The 15433-nt window shown below is 59.7% G+C and overlaps 7 protein-coding genes across 7 annotated transcripts; 3 read left to right on the top strand and 4 right to left on the bottom strand.

Annotated features, from left to right (window-relative positions):
• Window positions 1–123: 123 nt before the first annotated feature.
• TRAVEDRAFT_27227 (uncharacterized protein) lies at window positions 124–1916 on the bottom strand. Its single transcript, XM_008036628.1, has 6 exons — window positions 1367–1916; window positions 1143–1301; window positions 919–1093; window positions 747–863; window positions 588–696; window positions 124–534 (listed from the first exon to the last, which is right to left on the bottom strand). Exons 1-6 carry the CDS (start codon window positions 1822–1824, stop codon window positions 431–433), a joined length of 1122 nt encoding a protein of 373 aa, XP_008034819.1. The 5' UTR covers window positions 1825–1916; the 3' UTR covers window positions 124–430.
• A 620-nt stretch (window positions 1917–2536) lies between these two features.
• TRAVEDRAFT_118093 (RNA-binding domain-containing protein) lies at window positions 2537–3732 on the top strand (the record flags this gene model as incomplete). Its single annotated transcript, XM_008037392.1, has 4 exons — window positions 2537–2629; window positions 2683–2759; window positions 2827–3178; window positions 3217–3732. The coding sequence occupies 4 exons, from the start codon at window positions 2537–2539 to the stop codon at window positions 3730–3732; spliced, it is 1038 nt and encodes a 345-aa protein (XP_008035583.1).
• Window positions 3733–4201: 469 nt separating this feature from the next.
• Window positions 4202–7788, top strand: TRAVEDRAFT_70009 (uncharacterized protein; the record flags this gene model as incomplete). The annotated part of the gene is made up of 6 exons (XM_008037391.1): window positions 4202–4721; window positions 4835–5040; window positions 5104–5394; window positions 5458–6895; window positions 6948–7013; window positions 7067–7788. 4 exons carry the CDS (start codon window positions 4202–4204, stop codon window positions 5593–5595), a joined length of 1155 nt encoding a protein of 384 aa, XP_008035582.1. The 3' UTR covers window positions 5596–6895; window positions 6948–7013; window positions 7067–7788.
• A 554-nt stretch (window positions 7789–8342) lies between these two features.
• On the top strand, window positions 8343–9036 carry TRAVEDRAFT_27224 (DNA-directed RNA polymerase core subunit RPC10). The gene is made up of 3 exons (XM_008036627.1): window positions 8343–8578; window positions 8633–8725; window positions 8778–9036. The coding sequence occupies exons 1-3, from the start codon at window positions 8488–8490 to the stop codon at window positions 8798–8800; spliced, it is 207 nt and encodes a 68-aa protein (XP_008034818.1). The 5' UTR covers window positions 8343–8487; the 3' UTR covers window positions 8801–9036.
• On the bottom strand, window positions 9016–10231 carry TRAVEDRAFT_27222 (uncharacterized protein). The gene is made up of 5 exons (XM_008036626.1): window positions 10004–10231; window positions 9803–9943; window positions 9683–9726; window positions 9532–9601; window positions 9016–9432 (listed from the first exon to the last, which is right to left on the bottom strand). The coding sequence occupies exons 1-5, from the start codon at window positions 10121–10123 to the stop codon at window positions 9274–9276; spliced, it is 534 nt and encodes a 177-aa protein (XP_008034817.1). The 5' UTR covers window positions 10124–10231; the 3' UTR covers window positions 9016–9273.
• Window positions 10232–12668: 2437 nt separating this feature from the next.
• On the bottom strand, window positions 12669–13728 carry TRAVEDRAFT_35183 (uncharacterized protein; the record flags this gene model as incomplete). Its single annotated transcript, XM_008036725.1, has 5 exons — window positions 12669–12737; window positions 12798–12917; window positions 12982–13011; window positions 13075–13158; window positions 13219–13728. The coding sequence occupies 5 exons, from the start codon at window positions 13726–13728 to the stop codon at window positions 12669–12671; spliced, it is 813 nt and encodes a 270-aa protein (XP_008034916.1).
• A 254-nt stretch (window positions 13729–13982) lies between these two features.
• On the bottom strand, window positions 13983–14927 carry TRAVEDRAFT_27218 (uncharacterized protein). Its single transcript, XM_008036625.1, has 5 exons — window positions 14726–14927; window positions 14585–14668; window positions 14504–14533; window positions 14328–14447; window positions 13983–14277 (listed from the first exon to the last, which is right to left on the bottom strand). The coding sequence occupies exons 1-5, from the start codon at window positions 14912–14914 to the stop codon at window positions 14221–14223; spliced, it is 480 nt and encodes a 159-aa protein (XP_008034816.1). The 5' UTR covers window positions 14915–14927; the 3' UTR covers window positions 13983–14220.
• Window positions 14928–15433: the final 506 nt, after the last annotated feature.

The following is a 15433-nucleotide window of genomic DNA, read 5'->3' as shown; positions in this document are numbered from 1 at the left end:
GGAGGGCATCTGCGTTGCATTCGGCCGACCGCATTTCCCTCGGTTTCCACGCCTCGACGGATTTATCGACGCGGTCCGGCAACGCGGTGCAACTAAGGGCGACGCAACTCTGGCAGCGATCGAGCTGAAGCTTACAAAACCAATGCATTCGTGACGATGCTCAGGTGCACTAACAATGCGACAAACAAATATTGTGATAAACGGCACGGCCAGGTAACATCTGGATAAAATCTGCATGCACAGCACCCACGTACGAGCCTCGGAAACTGGCACAACCAGTCCGACTGCTCTAAGAAACCACACCAACACCTATCCAGAGGCACGAGGACCCGGCAAGAAGAGACAAGGGTATAGGTACGAGCAACGGCCATGATACGTCACAGTCGTGAAGTCCGTGACGACCCTCTCCGTATCTGAGACGTGGGTACAATTAGTAGCTGTTGTTGATAACGACGAAGCCGAGATCGGTGGGGGAGCCGTCGGAGTTCTGGAGCATGTTGAGGGTGTTAACACCCTGCAGGTCGTGCATAACACCTATCACAGAAGTTCAGTATATGGCCGACGAATGAAACCTGCTATAAGCTCACCGAAGGGGCAGGCAGCAACCATCCAGTCGGTGTTGTCGATGAATTCGAGGGCTTGGCCCATGAACTGGAAGATCTCCGAAGAGGACGCCTGGGAGCCACCATTGAAGTTCTGAAAATGGAGTCAATACAGTGTCGCGGATGCTATACCGCCGCAAATACCTGGTCGGCGAACTCGGTGAGCATGATGGGGAGACCAAGCTCGTTGTGGTACTGCGTAAGGTACGACTTCAACGTGTCGAAACCAATGTCGTACCAGTGGACGGCCTGGTAGTCAACCTGATGGGAATAAGGTCAATAACACACTACAGTGAAACGGTGAAATGAACAATACCGTGCAACCGTCGCACGCGGCCATGAAGTCCTTCATCCACTGGTGGCCGTTAGGGCGAGACGACATAGCGGGAGAAGCAAGCTTGTATCCCAACGCCGCCTTCGGCTGAATGTGCTGCTTCCACAGGGCGGCTGCAGTCTGGGGATCCATGTTGGACTGTCCCTCCTCGTTAGGCCTATGACGAGGTCAGCAAACCGACATTGCAATGCCAAGAAAAAGCTCACTCGTTGAATCCCAAGATAATCGTACCAAGACCAGGGTTGTTGGCGATCGCAGACTCGAACGCGCTGATCTTGTCGCCGGAGCTACCCCAGAGCATGGGCCAGAATTCATAGCCAAGGCTATCAGCTTTCGAGGGCTTGTCAACACCCCAGTCGTAGATGCTAGTGTTCCCAAATGAGTTATTATGCTCGCTATTTACCGGAAATAAAGAAAGAGTGGAGCGCACCCAACAACGTGGCTGGTCTTGAACTGGGCCAGGGAGGCATCATTGCCGTCACCCCAAGCGACACAGATCTTCGAGCCCTTCTGGCCGAACTTGCCACTGCCAGCAGCACCCGAGCCGCTGCTGCCGCTGGACGCCTTGGTGGTCGTGGCAGGGGCCGCGGCCTTGGTAGTGGTGGTCGCAGCCGGCGCCTTGGTGGTAGTCACCGCCGCGGCCTGGGCCTTCACACTGCTAGTGTGGGGGGTCGTGGAAGGAGCAGCCGAGGACGTGGTAGAGGGGCGAGCCTTGCAACGCTTGGTGTCGCGCTTCTTCTTAGGAAGAGACGCGGCATGACCGAGGTGGCGGTTGTTAAGCTGCTGCATGTGGGCATGAGAGAGCGCGTTCGCCGGCGTAGCCCCGAAGGAGCAGGCCATGATGGCGAGAGAGGACAGAGCGACGAGATTGAGGAGCTTGGAGGCCATTGTGCGCGAAAGAGTGAGCGCAAAAATGAAGGAGGGCGGGAAAGGAGTGTGGGCCCGGGACGTCGAGGAGAGACGGTGCTGGAGGGAGAGGGAAAGGTGCAGATGAAGGGCTCGCGCGGGGAAGAAATTGGTTGCGACGAACGACGCTTAGGTAATCTGCCAAGGGCTCGCACGGACCCGCGTCGGGGCGTCGCAACTGCACCACTCGCGGCGACCGCCGCGCGCATATGGGCCTTCAGTTTCCCCTGTCCGCCAAGGCGGCATGCCCGCTTGAGGCATTGAGCGCGCCCTCGTTGCCCACCCGGCAATCCATGCCCTATACGACGCGCTGCGTGGGCGAATGAACGAGCAATGTGCAATCACGCGCGTTCCTGGTGATCAGCGCTGCAGCGCCTGCAGTATCGACGTCCGTGCTGCAGGGTTTAAAGACGACGGCCGCAGCCTGAGTGCGCTGGCAATCGCCAGCTGCAGGGCCTGCCGCCTGCGTGCAACAACGTGATGATAGATCTGCAGCGTGTTGTGCATCGCCCGTGCCAGAGGCTGATGAGCAGCAGCCATGGCGACGTAATAGGCTATGAGCGGAGTTTGCTGGCGTATCAAAACAAGCCAGCCCCCCGCTCCCGCCCTTTCCTCCCAACCCCCAAGTTTGACACGAAGAAACCGGTTCATCAAGTTCATCCTCACGAAAAACCCACCCGTCCATCCCTCCAAAATGTCCGACGCCGCCCCCGCCGCCCCAGTCACCGAGAACGGCGTGCCTGCGGCTGCGCAAGAGTCCGTCGTCGAAGAGACTCCCGGCTTCAAGGTCCGTCTTCTTTCATCTCTGACGTGGCAGCATGTCCCGACCCCTCTCCCCAGGTATTCGCCGGTAACCTTGCGTACACTACCACGGATGAAGGGCTTAAGGCGTTCTTTGCGCCTGTCCAGAGCGACGTGTGCGTGTTGCAGCTCACCTCCGACGCGCATTCATTCATGCTCACGCGCCACTCACCCTCCCCTCAGCCTGTCCGCTCAGGTCATTATGCGCAGCGGCAACCGCTCCGCTGGCTACGGCTTCGTGTCCCTCACGACCCTCGAGGCTGCCCAGAAGGCTGTCGAACTCCTCGACAAGCAGGAGCTCGACGGCCGCACCGTGATCGTCGAGGTTGCCAAGCCTGCGGAGCAGAAGGACCAAGAGAAGAAGCAGAGGCGTGTCAAGAAGAGGACTGGCCGTCGCGGCAGCAAGTCCGTGCCCGGCGAGGTCAGCGAGGCTGAGGCAAACGGTGAGGCCACCAAGGCCGAGGGCGATGCCCCTGCCACCGGCGACGCGGAGAAGCCCAAGAAGAAGAAGAAGGCTGTAAGTCCTATCCGTAGAGTTTTATGGTGACACGCGATGTTCATATATGCTATCAGCGCAAGCCCAAGCGCAAGACTGGCGCGACCTCGGAGGGCGAGGCGCCTGTCTCCGGCGCGGAGGGTGTTGAGGGTGCTGATGGCGAGAAGAAGCCTCGTCAGCGCAAGCCTCGTGCCCCGCGTACCCCCCGCCCCGCTGGCGAGGACCCCGCCGGCGAGCCGTCTAAGACCGTCCTCTTCGTCGCCAACCTCGGCTTCAACATCGATGACGAGGGCCTCGCCAAGCTCTTCACCGACGAGAACATCAAGGTCAACAGCGCTCGCATCGTTCGCCGTCGCTGGGGGAAGCCCCGCAAGTCGAAGGGCTACGGCTTCGTCGACGTCGGCGACGAGGAGGAGCAGAAGAAGGCCATCGAGGCCCTCCAGGGCAAGGAGGTCGGTGGCCGTGCCATCGCCGTCAAGATCGCCGTCAACACTCTCAACGACGGCGACGGCTCGGACGCTGGTGCCCCCAACGATGCCGCTCCGGCGGAGGAGGAGAAGGCTCCCGAGGCTGCCCCCGCCGTGGCCGCTTAAGTTGCGCCCGGTTCGCAAAGCGGATTCGATGCGTGGTTCCTGCACCAAGGAAAGAGCCTCCTATCCCCGAGAATCCCGTCTACCTATCATGCAGTCCATTTCCCCGCTCTCCCGTTACACCGCAGCGGTCTGGTGCCGTTTTTTCGTTCGTCAACTTGTACTGTCGCTTTGTCAATCTAGCGGCTTTGCACATCCATAACTTAAACGAAAAGCCCATATATTATAACGTAATGCACGAATAGAATGACCGCGATGCCTGTCTGCTCTTGCGTGATGGTTGGATGCCTTCGTGTGCAAATTCGTCAAGCTTAAGCTTTAGCTTCAGGGCCCTCGCTGTCGATCCGGCGACTCGGATGAGTTGTTCGGACGCGTCGCGTGCCTCTATTCGCCACAGACGCGCTTGACATCATCGCTCCCGCGTCCTCTCTATCCATGTAACCACCACCACCTCCCGCCGGACACCCCCACCATGTCCGACGAAGAAGATGACTACCTCTCGGACAAATTCCTCGTCGCTGCTGCCTCCACATCTACGTCCGTCGCGCCCAAGACGTATGCGCAGCGGCGCAAGGAGGCGCAGGCCGCCGCCGCCGCACGGAACGCGGAGAACCGCAAACTGGGTGCGCGTGCGGCGCGCGAGGACGCGTTGAGCCGCAGCCTGTTCGAGCGTGCGCAGGAGGAGGCGCGCGAGAGCGGGCAGCAGAACAAGGCGTTGGCGATGATGATGAAGATGGGCTTCAAACCCGGGCAGGCGCTTGGGAAGGAGGAGGAGGCTAAGGCGAACAAGGGCGAGGATGGGGAGGAGGCAGAGGGGAGTGGCGCGCCCGCGGTGCCTGCGCAGGCATCTGAGCAGGAGGAGGATGAGCCGAGGCGGGCTGGTATAGGTGCTAGACAGAGACCTAAGGTGGACGCGGATGAGGAGGCTGAGAAACCGCAAGCCACCTCCTCAGGCCACCGCATAGTGCCAATCGGAATTAGTGAATGGGAAGGTACGTCCGGCTGCATGTTTCCATACTACATCACATATACCGTGTATACATGTCTCACTTACCGTGGACTGCTCGATCGTCATGAACACAGCTAACCTCGCACCCTCCTGCAGGTAAGAAGGGCATCGGGCTCCGGAAACGAGCCGCGTCCCCCAGCGCGCCGGAGCGGCGCGCGAAGATGGCGAAGATGGCAGAGGACCGCGACCACACGTCCTTCCGCGACCGCGCGCGGGCGGAATACGAGGAACGACGTGCGGTCGGGCAGCTCGGGCCTGCACAACGGACGTGCGCGACGCTCGATGAGAAGGCCGGTATCGAGGTCTGTCTCAGCGTCGGTTAGTTCATCGCGTGCACACGATTTCTGATGCATGCATGTACACAGTTCAACGTGCTCTGGTTGAGCCCGGAGCACCCGGAGACGTTCCCAGAGGGTCTTCTCGATGCGCTCGACGACCCCGTGCTCGTCGCGACCATCCAGCGACAACGCGCGGACCACTCGCTCGAGGGCCGGCTGCGCGCGAAGATGCAGGCCGACGCGCTGCGTCCGCTGAAATCAACGCTCGACGACGTAGATGCAGACGCGGACGATAGTAGCGCGGACAAAGCAGAGCTCCTCAAGGCGCCGTACTCTGAGGAGGATCTCGGAGAGGCACTGCAATTCTTACGGCTGAACGTACGTCTTCCGTCTCCACTTTACCTCACCCTTCGCATGACGCTGACGGCGGACATTGTGCAGCCCCGGGACCGGCTAACGCTCGTACTCGACTACCTGCGGCGCAAGTACACGTACTGCTTCTGGTGCGGCACGCAGTACGACGGACTCGAGGACATGGAGAGCAACTGCCCGGGCGCAGAGGAAGATGCGCACGACTGAGCTCATGGCTCGCCCACCACGACTGATGCGCGTGCGGACAGATATGTGGCACGCCGCACCGCTACGGTGCGTTGGGGAGGTGCACACAGATCGGTTGGTTGGATGGCTGATGCAGCGGCAGACCGCTGCTGGGGTCTTCGCCGTTGTTGTATTTGTGATGCGCGGGGGCGCCGAGTAGCTAGAGAAGCTGTACAGTAGCAGCAGTAGCAGATCACTATAACGACTGTATCCCGGCGCCTGGGCGCGCGAAGCAACTATGATAGGGTGGTTGCGATGTGGGGCGCGCGATCGCGACGCGCGCGCGCGTGTGGTTCTGTGGGGGTACGGGGCGGTGCTATGTACCGGGGGGAATGCAAGACGCCGACGCTAATGCAAGCGGAATAGCATGTACACACAACAGTCCGAGGGTGGTATGGGAGGGGCGCACACCACGAGCGGTGGCGGAGCTCAGGGAGGGGATGGGGGAATCAAAATCAGCGTGGGCGAAAGCAGTACAGGAGATAGCGGAGCGAGCGTGAGCACGAAGAGTGGGTGGCGAGTGGTGTGCGCGGGAGGGGAGGAGGTAAGGACAGGGGCCGGGCGCAGGCCAGCAAATAGGGACTCGAAGGAGTGTGGGTGTAGCGGTAGGGCTTGGGTGGAATGATGGGGCAGGCAGTGTCCGGAGCCAAGAAGCAAAAGTCCACTAGGGGGTATAGCGAGGGAGACTTCCCTTGCACTATCGTACATTAGATGATACGACTTTTACTGAGACCCACCGAGTGGTGATGGAGTTGTAGGATGATGCAGATGCGGATGCAAGATTGGTGGGAGTGGGGAAGGCGGAGGTGAGCGTCGAAACGCTTCATGCAATGGGGGCGACCTGGAGTCGAGCAGCATCGTCCGGGGCGAGCGGCGCGCATACAGCGATGCGCGGAGAGGTAGCCGGGTCGAAATAACGCGACTGCCATGGCGGACTCGAGAGGACGTGCGGCGACTGACCGAGGCGGTACGAGTTGTCTGGAATGGCGTCCATCTCATCTTCCTCGCTATCCGACGACTGAGTCGTAAACGAGGCGGGCGAGAGAAGGGTAGGAAGTGCCGGGATTGTAAGCGGATGCGCCGTGGCGGTCGCAGTCTCGCGGTCTCGCGCAAAAGTGGGAGACGTCGGCGAGTTCTGCGGGGTCTTGCGGCGGACGTAGGAGGAGATAGGGGTGTATGCCATGAGGTCGGCATCGGAGAGCGGGAGGTTTGCTGGACGCCGGGCGCGACGACCGCGGAAGGAGGTGCTTATGGGCGAGAGACGCGGTGACGTCGAGAGGGCCTGTAATGGGTTAGGACAGGCGCAAATGAATCCGAAGATGTTGAGCACTTACTCGAATAGGCCTCTCGTATGTCCTTTCCGCATTGAGGACGGGCATACTTGCCTTCCTCGAATGGCTCTGTGCTACGTCAGTACGTTGTGCGATGCATAATTAAGGGCTCAGGAACGCACGATGGACCCATACGGGGAATATCTGGTGGTGGCCCTCGACCGACGAATGTCGCAGGGCACGTCCCTCTCTGGGGAGCCCTCGTGGGACGAGACGACGATTGCGGGGGACGGGGAGTGCGCGAAAGAATAAATATTGCTGGTGGATGGTGGTACAATGCTTGAAGATGCCGACAAGTGCGAGATAGACGAGGAATGCGAGGACGAGCGCGAGTGGCGGGAAGCAGACTGGCTGGGCTCGGAGGAGTCGGTGGGGTCGCCGAGGCCGAGGGTGGCCATGAGCTCTACGAAGGACGGAAGGGTGGTGGCCATACGGACGGCGGTGGGAGAGAGAGGAAGAGAGGGAGGGTGAAGAAAAAGCCTTGGGGAGGGCCGGATGGGGGAGGCCTGAACAATAGCGGGGGCGGGGAGGGCGCCATGTTATAATGAGGAGGGCGCCTTGGAAACGAGCCGAGAGAAATGGTTGCCATGAGTTGAGGAGATTGGGAGATCGGACTGTCATCGCGCCGCAACCACTACGCCCAACACGCCCCCATTCCCCCGTCCTCTCCCACCTCCCGTCCCTATCCTCCAACAATCTGTCCTCTGTCGCGGGTGCCCGACATATCATCCAATCACCCCGCCCACCCGTGCACACACCAGCGCTCTGGTACCACCCCTCGGCGTCCTGTCTCTCACCTGCTCCTGTATCCACACAACCTGTAGTCACACTGAGACCGCCCGCGTTCTGATGGCGACCGTTGTATTCTCGTCTCCTCGAGTGCCCAAGGGCGGTACAGCAACGACGGTCTCGCGGCCCGCAGCCAACTGAGATGTATCTATCCCTGCGCGCCTCGCCCTCGAGCCGCCACAACTGTTCCATCCCTTGCCGGCCTCCGTCCCCAGCCTGAGCTCTAAGTCGCAGCTGGTTCCTCGTCAGGCTCCTCCCCAACCAACAGCGCCGTACCGCGAAGGCATGATGTGCCAGCCACAGAGGAATGCACCCCGCAGATAGAGTTGCGAAGAGAACAGATCTCGAGCGATGATCTGGGCCGCTGCCAACATGTCCGCATCCTGCGGGACCGGGCCCGGACGTCGCGTCGTTAACGACGGGCCCTGCGCCGCCGTGCAGCGCGCCAATCCGCAGCGAATACCGCAGCTATATCGGGCCCATTCGGACACTGTCGATGACAAAGCTAGCTGCGCAGGGGTGGACAAAGTAGGAGAGCCCAGGCGTGCAAACATAGCATAAGACGCAGCCCGTAAGGGGACCTGGCACACAATTGCAGACAGGCACGTCGTCGTCGACATCACATCAGGCGGGAAGAGCGCGCCGCGGTGCGCACGTGGCATTGAGTCGGGCGCCTGCACCGACGAGCGACAGCCGAGTTTGGTTGTGCATGTGCGACCAAACAAGCTTACACAACTGTCTTCCTGCTACCACCATGAATTCCCAACCGGGCCAGAACTACGGCAGCAACTCGGGCTTCCAGAACGCCCCTGCGCCCCGTCAGGACATGGAGTACCTCTGTGCTGGTGAGTGAACGCGTCGTGTGCAGCGTGTGAGCCACTGCTGACTGTTGCCTGCAGACTGCGGTGCGAAAAACGAAATCAGGTCCCGTGAGCCCATTCGCTGCAGGGAGTGCGGACATCGTATCATGTACAAGAAGAGGACAAACAGGAGTACGTCTCTCTTCCTTCTAGCTTCCGAGCGCGACTGATCTGGTCGGTGTAGTGGTCCAGTTTGAGGCGCGGTGATCTCCGTTGCTGTAGACCTTCCTTCCCTTTCCATCCTCCCTTGGTTCAGATGACGACCTTCCCACCCGCCCTGGCCATTTATCCGATGCTCATCGCAACAACCTGCTCTACTTTGCCGGCCGCCGCGCCATCCAGGAGGGTGCTTTAGGCCCGGGAGAGATCACCAGTCCACATGGTGCCGTCCTGCCGCTCATACCCTCCGCATGTATACTACCGTGACAACGTCATAATGTGCATTAGGTTTGATCATGTGTACACTATGGTATACAAACTACGATGAAAGCGGTAAAGCATGCAAAGGAAAAGAAAGCAGCGGTCCAGTCGTCTTCGACGATCTCATCGTCCCACCTCGATCCGTCGGGCCCCCGGCGGTCATCCTAGCTGCCGATGCGTCTCCTTCTCCTTCCCTTCTTCGGAGGCCGCTAGCCTTCTGGCCCCTCTCCAGCCGACTGACACAGATCGATCTGGGCGTTCTACCACAGGTTCAGGCGCTTGAACCATAGGTTCAGCACGCAGGTCACGACGACCCTGTCGAGAAAGCCCTCGGCGCGTTCCGCCACGCGCAGGATGAGCGCCTCCTGCGTCCACATCGCGATCGTCTTCCCGCGATTCGTGAGATTATCGCTCACGCACTAGAAGACGGGATCACGCGAGACGCCAGGGGCGCAAACGCGGACAGGACAGTCAGCGCAGCGCAGGTGCGTCTCGGAGCGGCCTAGCGCGAAACTCACAATCAAATCCGCGCCGTTCTCCGCAATCTTCCACTTATACTCTGAGCTGTTCACCTTAAATCGCCGGGATCTGCCGTTAAAGGAGACGGACGGAAGGGAGGTCAGAGCCTGTAGCCTGTAGGCTAACGCCTCAGGCCGATCAGCCGCTCACTTGCTCGACGGTTTCTTCGCCTTGCGCAGCTCCCGGATCGATATCTGCGTTATAAAAGCACCGTGGCCGACGCCGGAGGTCAGCATGTCATTGTGTGGAGAGCCTGTGGGAGGGCCTCACCCGCTCGACGCCGAAGTACACGGCGCCGCTAGTATTCGAGTTCCACTCTATCTGCCCTGCGTTCTCCCATAGCTGCGTCTCGAAGTTCTTCCGCTGGAACGTCGTGAGACCGGTGTTGACCCCGGTGTTAGGGTGGTGGAACTGCGCGCACGGACGGTCAGCCACTCATAGAGAGCCGGGGGACAGCAAGCGGGGGCAGACCTTGTACAGCTCGATGAGGGTGTCGGACCCCTCGACGGCCTGGTGTATATTGACGGTGCGGAAGTCGGCATTGGCGTTGTCCGGGTAGACGAAGCGGAGGACGAGATCGGTGGCGGCCATGATCGCGCGCTGCAGGGCTGCCGTCGGGCGGTGGCGCAGGGGCTGAGATAGAGGCCAGATACGAGTGGGAGGGAAAACGAAAACACGGGTGGGCGCAGCCCCCATCCTGCTTTATGGCCGTCCGGACGGGCGCGAGGGCCAGGACCCGTCCTGGTGCCCGCTCTCGCACCTTCTCCCTCCGCACTGCAATCTCCGGGTGCCGGGCGCACGCCGCCACGCAGAGGCAGGCCGGGTGATCTCGCTCGATCTGATTAGCATCAGCGAGCTTAACTCGCGTGGGCGCGCGGGACAGCGTCCCGGGCGCAGGACGAGGCAGGAAGCCGCAGGGGGTGCACCGCAGAAGCCTCCTCGGGCCCCGTACTCTGGGTGCGTGACGTAGCGGCCTTGCGCAGGGTTCGCGCGTTTGGAGTGCGCGGACATGCGTCGAGGGCGGGCGCGTGGGTCGGAGCGCGGGGAGAAGCAGGGTGCTGCACACTGCGGGGGTGCGCGCACCCGCAGGCTCAGGCTCGACCTCGGGTGCGTTTGCCGGCAGGTGTCCGATGCCGGTGAGGATGCAGGATGAATGGCCGTGCGCGATCGCGCGCAAGGCTTGGAGAAACTGTATATGGCATTCGGGCGATGAGCAGCGTCGGAGGGGATAGGCACTGGAAGGCACTGAAGGACGCGCCTTATCGATGTGGCAGCCCACACGACGGTGTGGCCGTGGGGGCCAGGGGTCTGGGTAAATTATCGCATGCGGACCTCCGCGGCCATGACGGTCGATGAAACAGAGCTAAAGTGAATTCGAGGGTGTGCGAGGCCCTCCTACCGTCATCGGCACAACTGTTGCGTGAGCAGCGGGATAGCCGAGGCGGAGGAAGAGTTCTCGGAGGGCAGATATGAGAGCCTCGGATATGCCACAAATGTGGAAACACGGAGTATCCAGCGCATTACACCCGCTTTTAATTCTCGTACAAACCCCGTTTCAAAATCCGAGGACGGCTCCGTATAGACGCGCGTGGCCTCGCGTCGCACTCGGAACATGCTGTATCTCTCCCAGCACTGACAGCTTGACACGTATAATCGAGGGAGAGACCGTGGGTGTTGCTATAGGCTCGAGGGGACGCCTCGTTACTTTGCCAAGACATGGCACAAATGCTGAAATGAAGTTGTGCCAATACTTATCTGCCTCGCGGGCGAAGCGATGCCAAACCACGTCACCTGCCAGGTCTAGAAGGCAAGTCCTTCCAGCCTGATGAGCAACGTATGAGCAATATTCCCTCCCGCAATATAGATAATATGCCTTGTGATAATACCTGACCCCAGTCTCCTAGAACCAGAAGCAGCCAGCCGCGTACTTCTGCCACCGACTCCCTCGTCATGGGCTTACGTGGCCAGCTGAGCCCACAGCTCTCGCCACGACGAAGCCAGGCTCCGAAACAACACAAAACGCCCTCGAACACCACGGCATCCGGACGTTGTTGCCCACAGATGAGATCCGCGTGTCACGCTAGGACCGCCGCACCTTCTCCTTCCGGAACGCCGGGGTCCACCCAAGAAGCTGATAATGCGCAGGCCTAAGTCAAACAGAGTGCGTCCTTCCCAGGCGGCGGCGGACTGTATTGCGGTGCCAGTACGTATAGCTGAGACGTCGGAGGTCCGAGAGAAGCCGCGAAGAGCCAGCACGGCGGCTGTGATGCAGCGTGACTTACGCAAGTGCGCATTCTAGAACGGGACTGCTCCGCGACGCTGCGCTTGCACTGGGCCATCTCGTCTTTGTGCGCCGTAAGAGGGAATTTCCGCCGCCTGGGGGACATGGGTTCTAGGGAATGAGCGTCATGAGTGTGCCGGATGAACAGCAGGTCAGCGAGCCTCTTGATATGGGATTTCCGAGACACGTCTGTCCGCCGAGAGCAGAGGAGAAGCCCGCGGAAGTGACGTCGGTTGCAGATTTATGTACGGCAATCCACCCGACGAGCAACGCTGCAGACAGGCGGTGAGGGTCCTTGTACGAGACATACGTACTATGACTCAAGACGGTGTGGCGAGCTGTCGAGATCGGACAGGACGAGTCGAGGAGCGAAGAGAGATGGGGTCCCAGAGCGGGTCTCGGACGCTGCAGGCCAGAGATAATGAGCGCGTTTCGGAGGCCACGACTCTGCAGAAGACGCAGTGACCGAAATGAGCGGATCGTAGTAGGAAGCAACAGCAGGCGTCACGGTTGCGCTCGCCGACGTAATGCGCCACAACGGCTGCGACATGCCGCGGCATCATAACTTACCAACAAGTCCGAGTCCCCCGTAATTTCAAACAGTGTTCGCGTAATCGCGGTCCGATGCACCAGAGACAACCAAAATCATATCGTTGAGGAGCCGTACTGGCAAGCTTCGCGCATGCTCATGATCAGGCCCGGCGCGCCCATGGGCCAGTGCATACGGGGCATAATATTGTTGTACAGTTGTCATGGAATTACACGAGGACCAGGCCCTGAGGATAAGAAATCAAACAACCTAGAGACCGTCGACGTGTATTGACAGTCACGGCAGGACTCCCGACCGCATCGTCTTTAACACCGTTGGGAGTCCGGGACGTCCCATACCCCGACCATGTATTTTCCCAGCTTGTTCCACCGCGTCTGTAGAACCCGCGCTGTTAGCCATCCCGGCAAGGTCGAGGAACAGCGGGGGCAACGTACCCTCCATTGACATTCGCTGGGACTAGCATACAGCACGTCACGTACGATCGCAGGCGTGGTTTCGCACATGACCTGTTGGTCGTCGCCATCGCGGACATTCTCGAGGGGAGATTCGAAGCGCTTCGAATGAATATTAATCATGAGTAACTTGCACGCGGCGGTGCATTAGCCGACGAAGACTCACTAGTAAACCTTGCACGCTGGGGGTACATCCCTGACGCATAGCACATTTTGAGTGCCATCCTGGATCAGAGGAGAGGTCTGAGATTCGACCTACCTTGTCCTCGAACCAGCCCCAGCCCGTCATACAGTTGGGTTCGCCGGTGTTCACGTACCACGTTCCGACGATGTCTCCTCCGTCCTGTAGACGTAGTACGCATTAGCACGGCGATGGCGAATATGAATGCTGTCCATCACTTACATTCCGCTCGCATGTGTCTGGATCAGTCAAGTTGCGCCCACCTGAGATCGTCACAGGCGGCATGTTGTAGCACACCTCCCGCCAGCTCAAGTCCCCGGGCACGTCCTTGAGGTTCGCGTAGTACGCGCGCGTCCCGTACGCACGGCAATGTGGGTCCCCGTGCGGGTCCTTCCAGTACACGCCCTCGCTCCGTCGCCTCAGCTCCAAACGATGGCGCGCCTCTTCCTCCCGTTGCTGCTGCCAGTCTTCCAGCTCCTTCTTGTGCTCTTCACGCCCACGCTTCCAGCCCGCGGCCTCGTCCTCGTATTCGGCGTGCTCGCGCTTCCACGTTTCGAGCTCAGTCTGATGTTCCGCTCGCTCTTTCTTCCATTGTTGCCGCAGGGCGGCCTTGTCTGCAGCGGAAACACTATCGTTGAGCGGGCAACGCACGAGACCGGCGTTCTGGCAGACCAAGAGGACGAAGGCGATTGTGCCGATGCCCCAGAGCAGGAGACGAACCCCTCGACGCATGTTGCCTTGGAGGATCTTCTTCGACAACAGGGATGTGCGTTCGCTGATGGAGTTTGTCAATGGCTGTGAGCGAATGGGGATGTAGGCGGGCTGGTCACGATTCATGGGAGTGAACGACAAGGGGGGGGGGGTCTCGGGTACGTCCCTGTAATCCAAGTACAGCTTGAAGGTGCCTCTACCACGAGGCGTAAGCTCAAGGTTCGTTGAAGAAACGCCCGGCGCGGATCCAGGCGCTCCTTCATCCGGGGAAGACGGTAGTATATTTCTCGCAGCTCCCCCCAGACATGCCCGAGGGAGCTCCACAAGAAACCGACAGCCGTAAATAGTTGTATCTGGAATTTGTATACGAAAGAGCACGATAGTGACAGCAACAGAGCAAGACGAGTACGAAAGGCATGTGACGAGAAATACAATCCGAGTCGCAGGATATAGTTGATGGTCGTAGAGAGCGTAACGCACGTTTCGGCGAGGTTCTTCGGAGGCGGTAAAGATTCAACAAGTCTCGTCAGGGTAGTCCCAGAGACCGACAACGCCGCCACCGAGGCTTCCCTATATAACGTTTGAGCACAGACGGCGACATATGAACCGCATGTGCAAACCTTGTTCTGGCATGATGTAGGGTGCTCAAAAGATGCATCCTTGAACGTAGCAGGGGTTGTGCTGCACATCTTCTCCCAGTCATCACCCGCACGTATCCCCCACAGACGGCCTTGTAGGCGCTATTACGAGCAAGTTGTCAGCAGCGAGCTTTGTGGAATGATGATTTGATAGCTACCCGCATGCCGAGCACTCCCGGTGCGCAGCCCTGAGTGAAGCGATCAAAAGCTATATACGGATAGATGGTGAGTGAACATACTTTGTCTGATATGCCATCCCAGTAAGGCACACATGTAGGTTCGTTGAAGTTGACGAACCAGGTTCCAAGAACGGTCCCATTGTCCTAGCTTCGTATCAGATATGACGCTCATATATGCGCCCAGACAGGTCAGTGACTCACATTGCGCTCGCATTTGTCGGGTCTGTCAATCGTGCGAGTATGGATAACCACCGGCATGTCTGAGCAAACCTCCAGCCAGTTGAGAGACTGAGGGACATCCTTCAACACCGCGGTGTATCGTTTGGTGCTGTATGCGGTGCACTGGGCGCTGGCCTCCGGCTCGGTCCAGTAGACCCCTTTGCGTCGCATCTCGATGTCCTTGCGACGGCGCTCTTCATCCTTCCGTTCGCGTTGCCACTTCTTGCGCTGTCCTTCCCATCGCCGCGTCTCCTGGTTGTATTGCTCCTTTTCGATGGCCCAGCTGCGACGCGCTTCTACGATGTCGGCATCGGATGGGCAGCTCGAGCGCGAATTGCGCATGAAGATGGCGCCGAGAAACAGCACGAGCAGCAGCGGGAGGCCTATGAGAGTGACGAGTCGTATGCGGCGAGGTGAAAAGCTGGTCCAGTTTGGCCGGTGTGCCCTGGGATTGTCTGGAAGATGGCTCCCTTCGAGCAAAGGTTCCCGATCTTCCCCATCGACGCTGGGCGGTGGTCTTCGCGAGGTGAGACGACCTAGGTGAGTACTGGACCGTAAAAACAAGCTCAGATGCGTACAAGATGTCCGGGTAGTAGCCAGGCGGAGACTCTGGAGGGTAAGTCAAGTCTACCGAGGGTTCAGACGCATCGGTCTCCGGCTCATCGCCAGCTCTATTGGCACGATCGCGCT

The sequence above is a fragment of the Trametes versicolor genome (genome assembly GCF_000271585.1).
Source record: "Trametes versicolor FP-101664 SS1 unplaced genomic scaffold TRAVEscaffold_3, whole genome shotgun sequence".
Taxonomy (NCBI): Eukaryota; Fungi; Basidiomycota; class Agaricomycetes; order Polyporales; family Polyporaceae; genus Trametes; species Trametes versicolor.
The sequence above is the reverse complement of the archived record's forward strand: the minus strand, read 5'-3'. Positions and strand labels throughout refer to the sequence as shown.

Bases quoted from the DNA above. Each gene is read 5' to 3' on its own strand.
- TRAVEDRAFT_27227 (XM_008036628.1), bottom strand. From the start codon at position 1,824: ATGGCCTCCAAGCTCCTCAATCTCGTCGCTCTGTCCTCTCTCGCCATC. The intron at 864-918 runs GTATTGTTCATT...TATTCCCATCAG, and splicing joins CCGCGTGCGACGGTTGCACG to GTTGACTACCAGGCCGTCCA. The intron at 535-587 runs GTGAGCTTATAG...CTTCTGTGATAG, and splicing joins GGTTGCTGCCTGCCCCTTCG to GTGTTATGCACGACCTGCAG.
- TRAVEDRAFT_27224 (XM_008036627.1), top strand. From the start codon at position 8,488: ATGAATTCCCAACCGGGCCAGAACTACGGCAGCAACTCGGGCTTCCAG. The intron at 8,579-8,632 runs GTGAGTGAACGC...TGTTGCCTGCAG, and splicing joins CATGGAGTACCTCTGTGCTG to ACTGCGGTGCGAAAAACGAA. The intron at 8,726-8,777 runs GTACGTCTCTCT...TGGTCGGTGTAG, and splicing joins CAAGAAGAGGACAAACAGGA to TGGTCCAGTTTGAGGCGCGG.
- TRAVEDRAFT_27222 (XM_008036626.1), bottom strand. From the start codon at position 10,123: ATGGCCGCCACCGATCTCGTCCTCCGCTTCGTCTACCCGGACAACGCC. The intron at 9,944-10,003 runs GTCTGCCCCCGC...CCGTGCGCGCAG, and splicing joins CCCTCATCGAGCTGTACAAG to TTCCACCACCCTAACACCGG. The intron at 9,602-9,682 runs GTGAGCGGCTGA...CTTTAACGGCAG, and splicing joins GCGAAGAAACCGTCGAGCAA to ATCCCGGCGATTTAAGGTGA.
- TRAVEDRAFT_27218 (XM_008036625.1), bottom strand. From the start codon at position 14,914: ATGCGACGCAAAGGGGTCTACTGGACCGAGCCGGAGGCCAGCGCCCAG. The intron at 14,669-14,725 runs GTGAGTCACTGA...ATACGAAGCTAG, and splicing joins CCGACAAATGCGAGCGCAAT to GACAATGGGACCGTTCTTGG. The intron at 14,278-14,327 runs GTTTGCACATGC...AACGTTATATAG, and splicing joins CTACATCATGCCAGAACAAG to GGAAGCCTCGGTGGCGGCGT.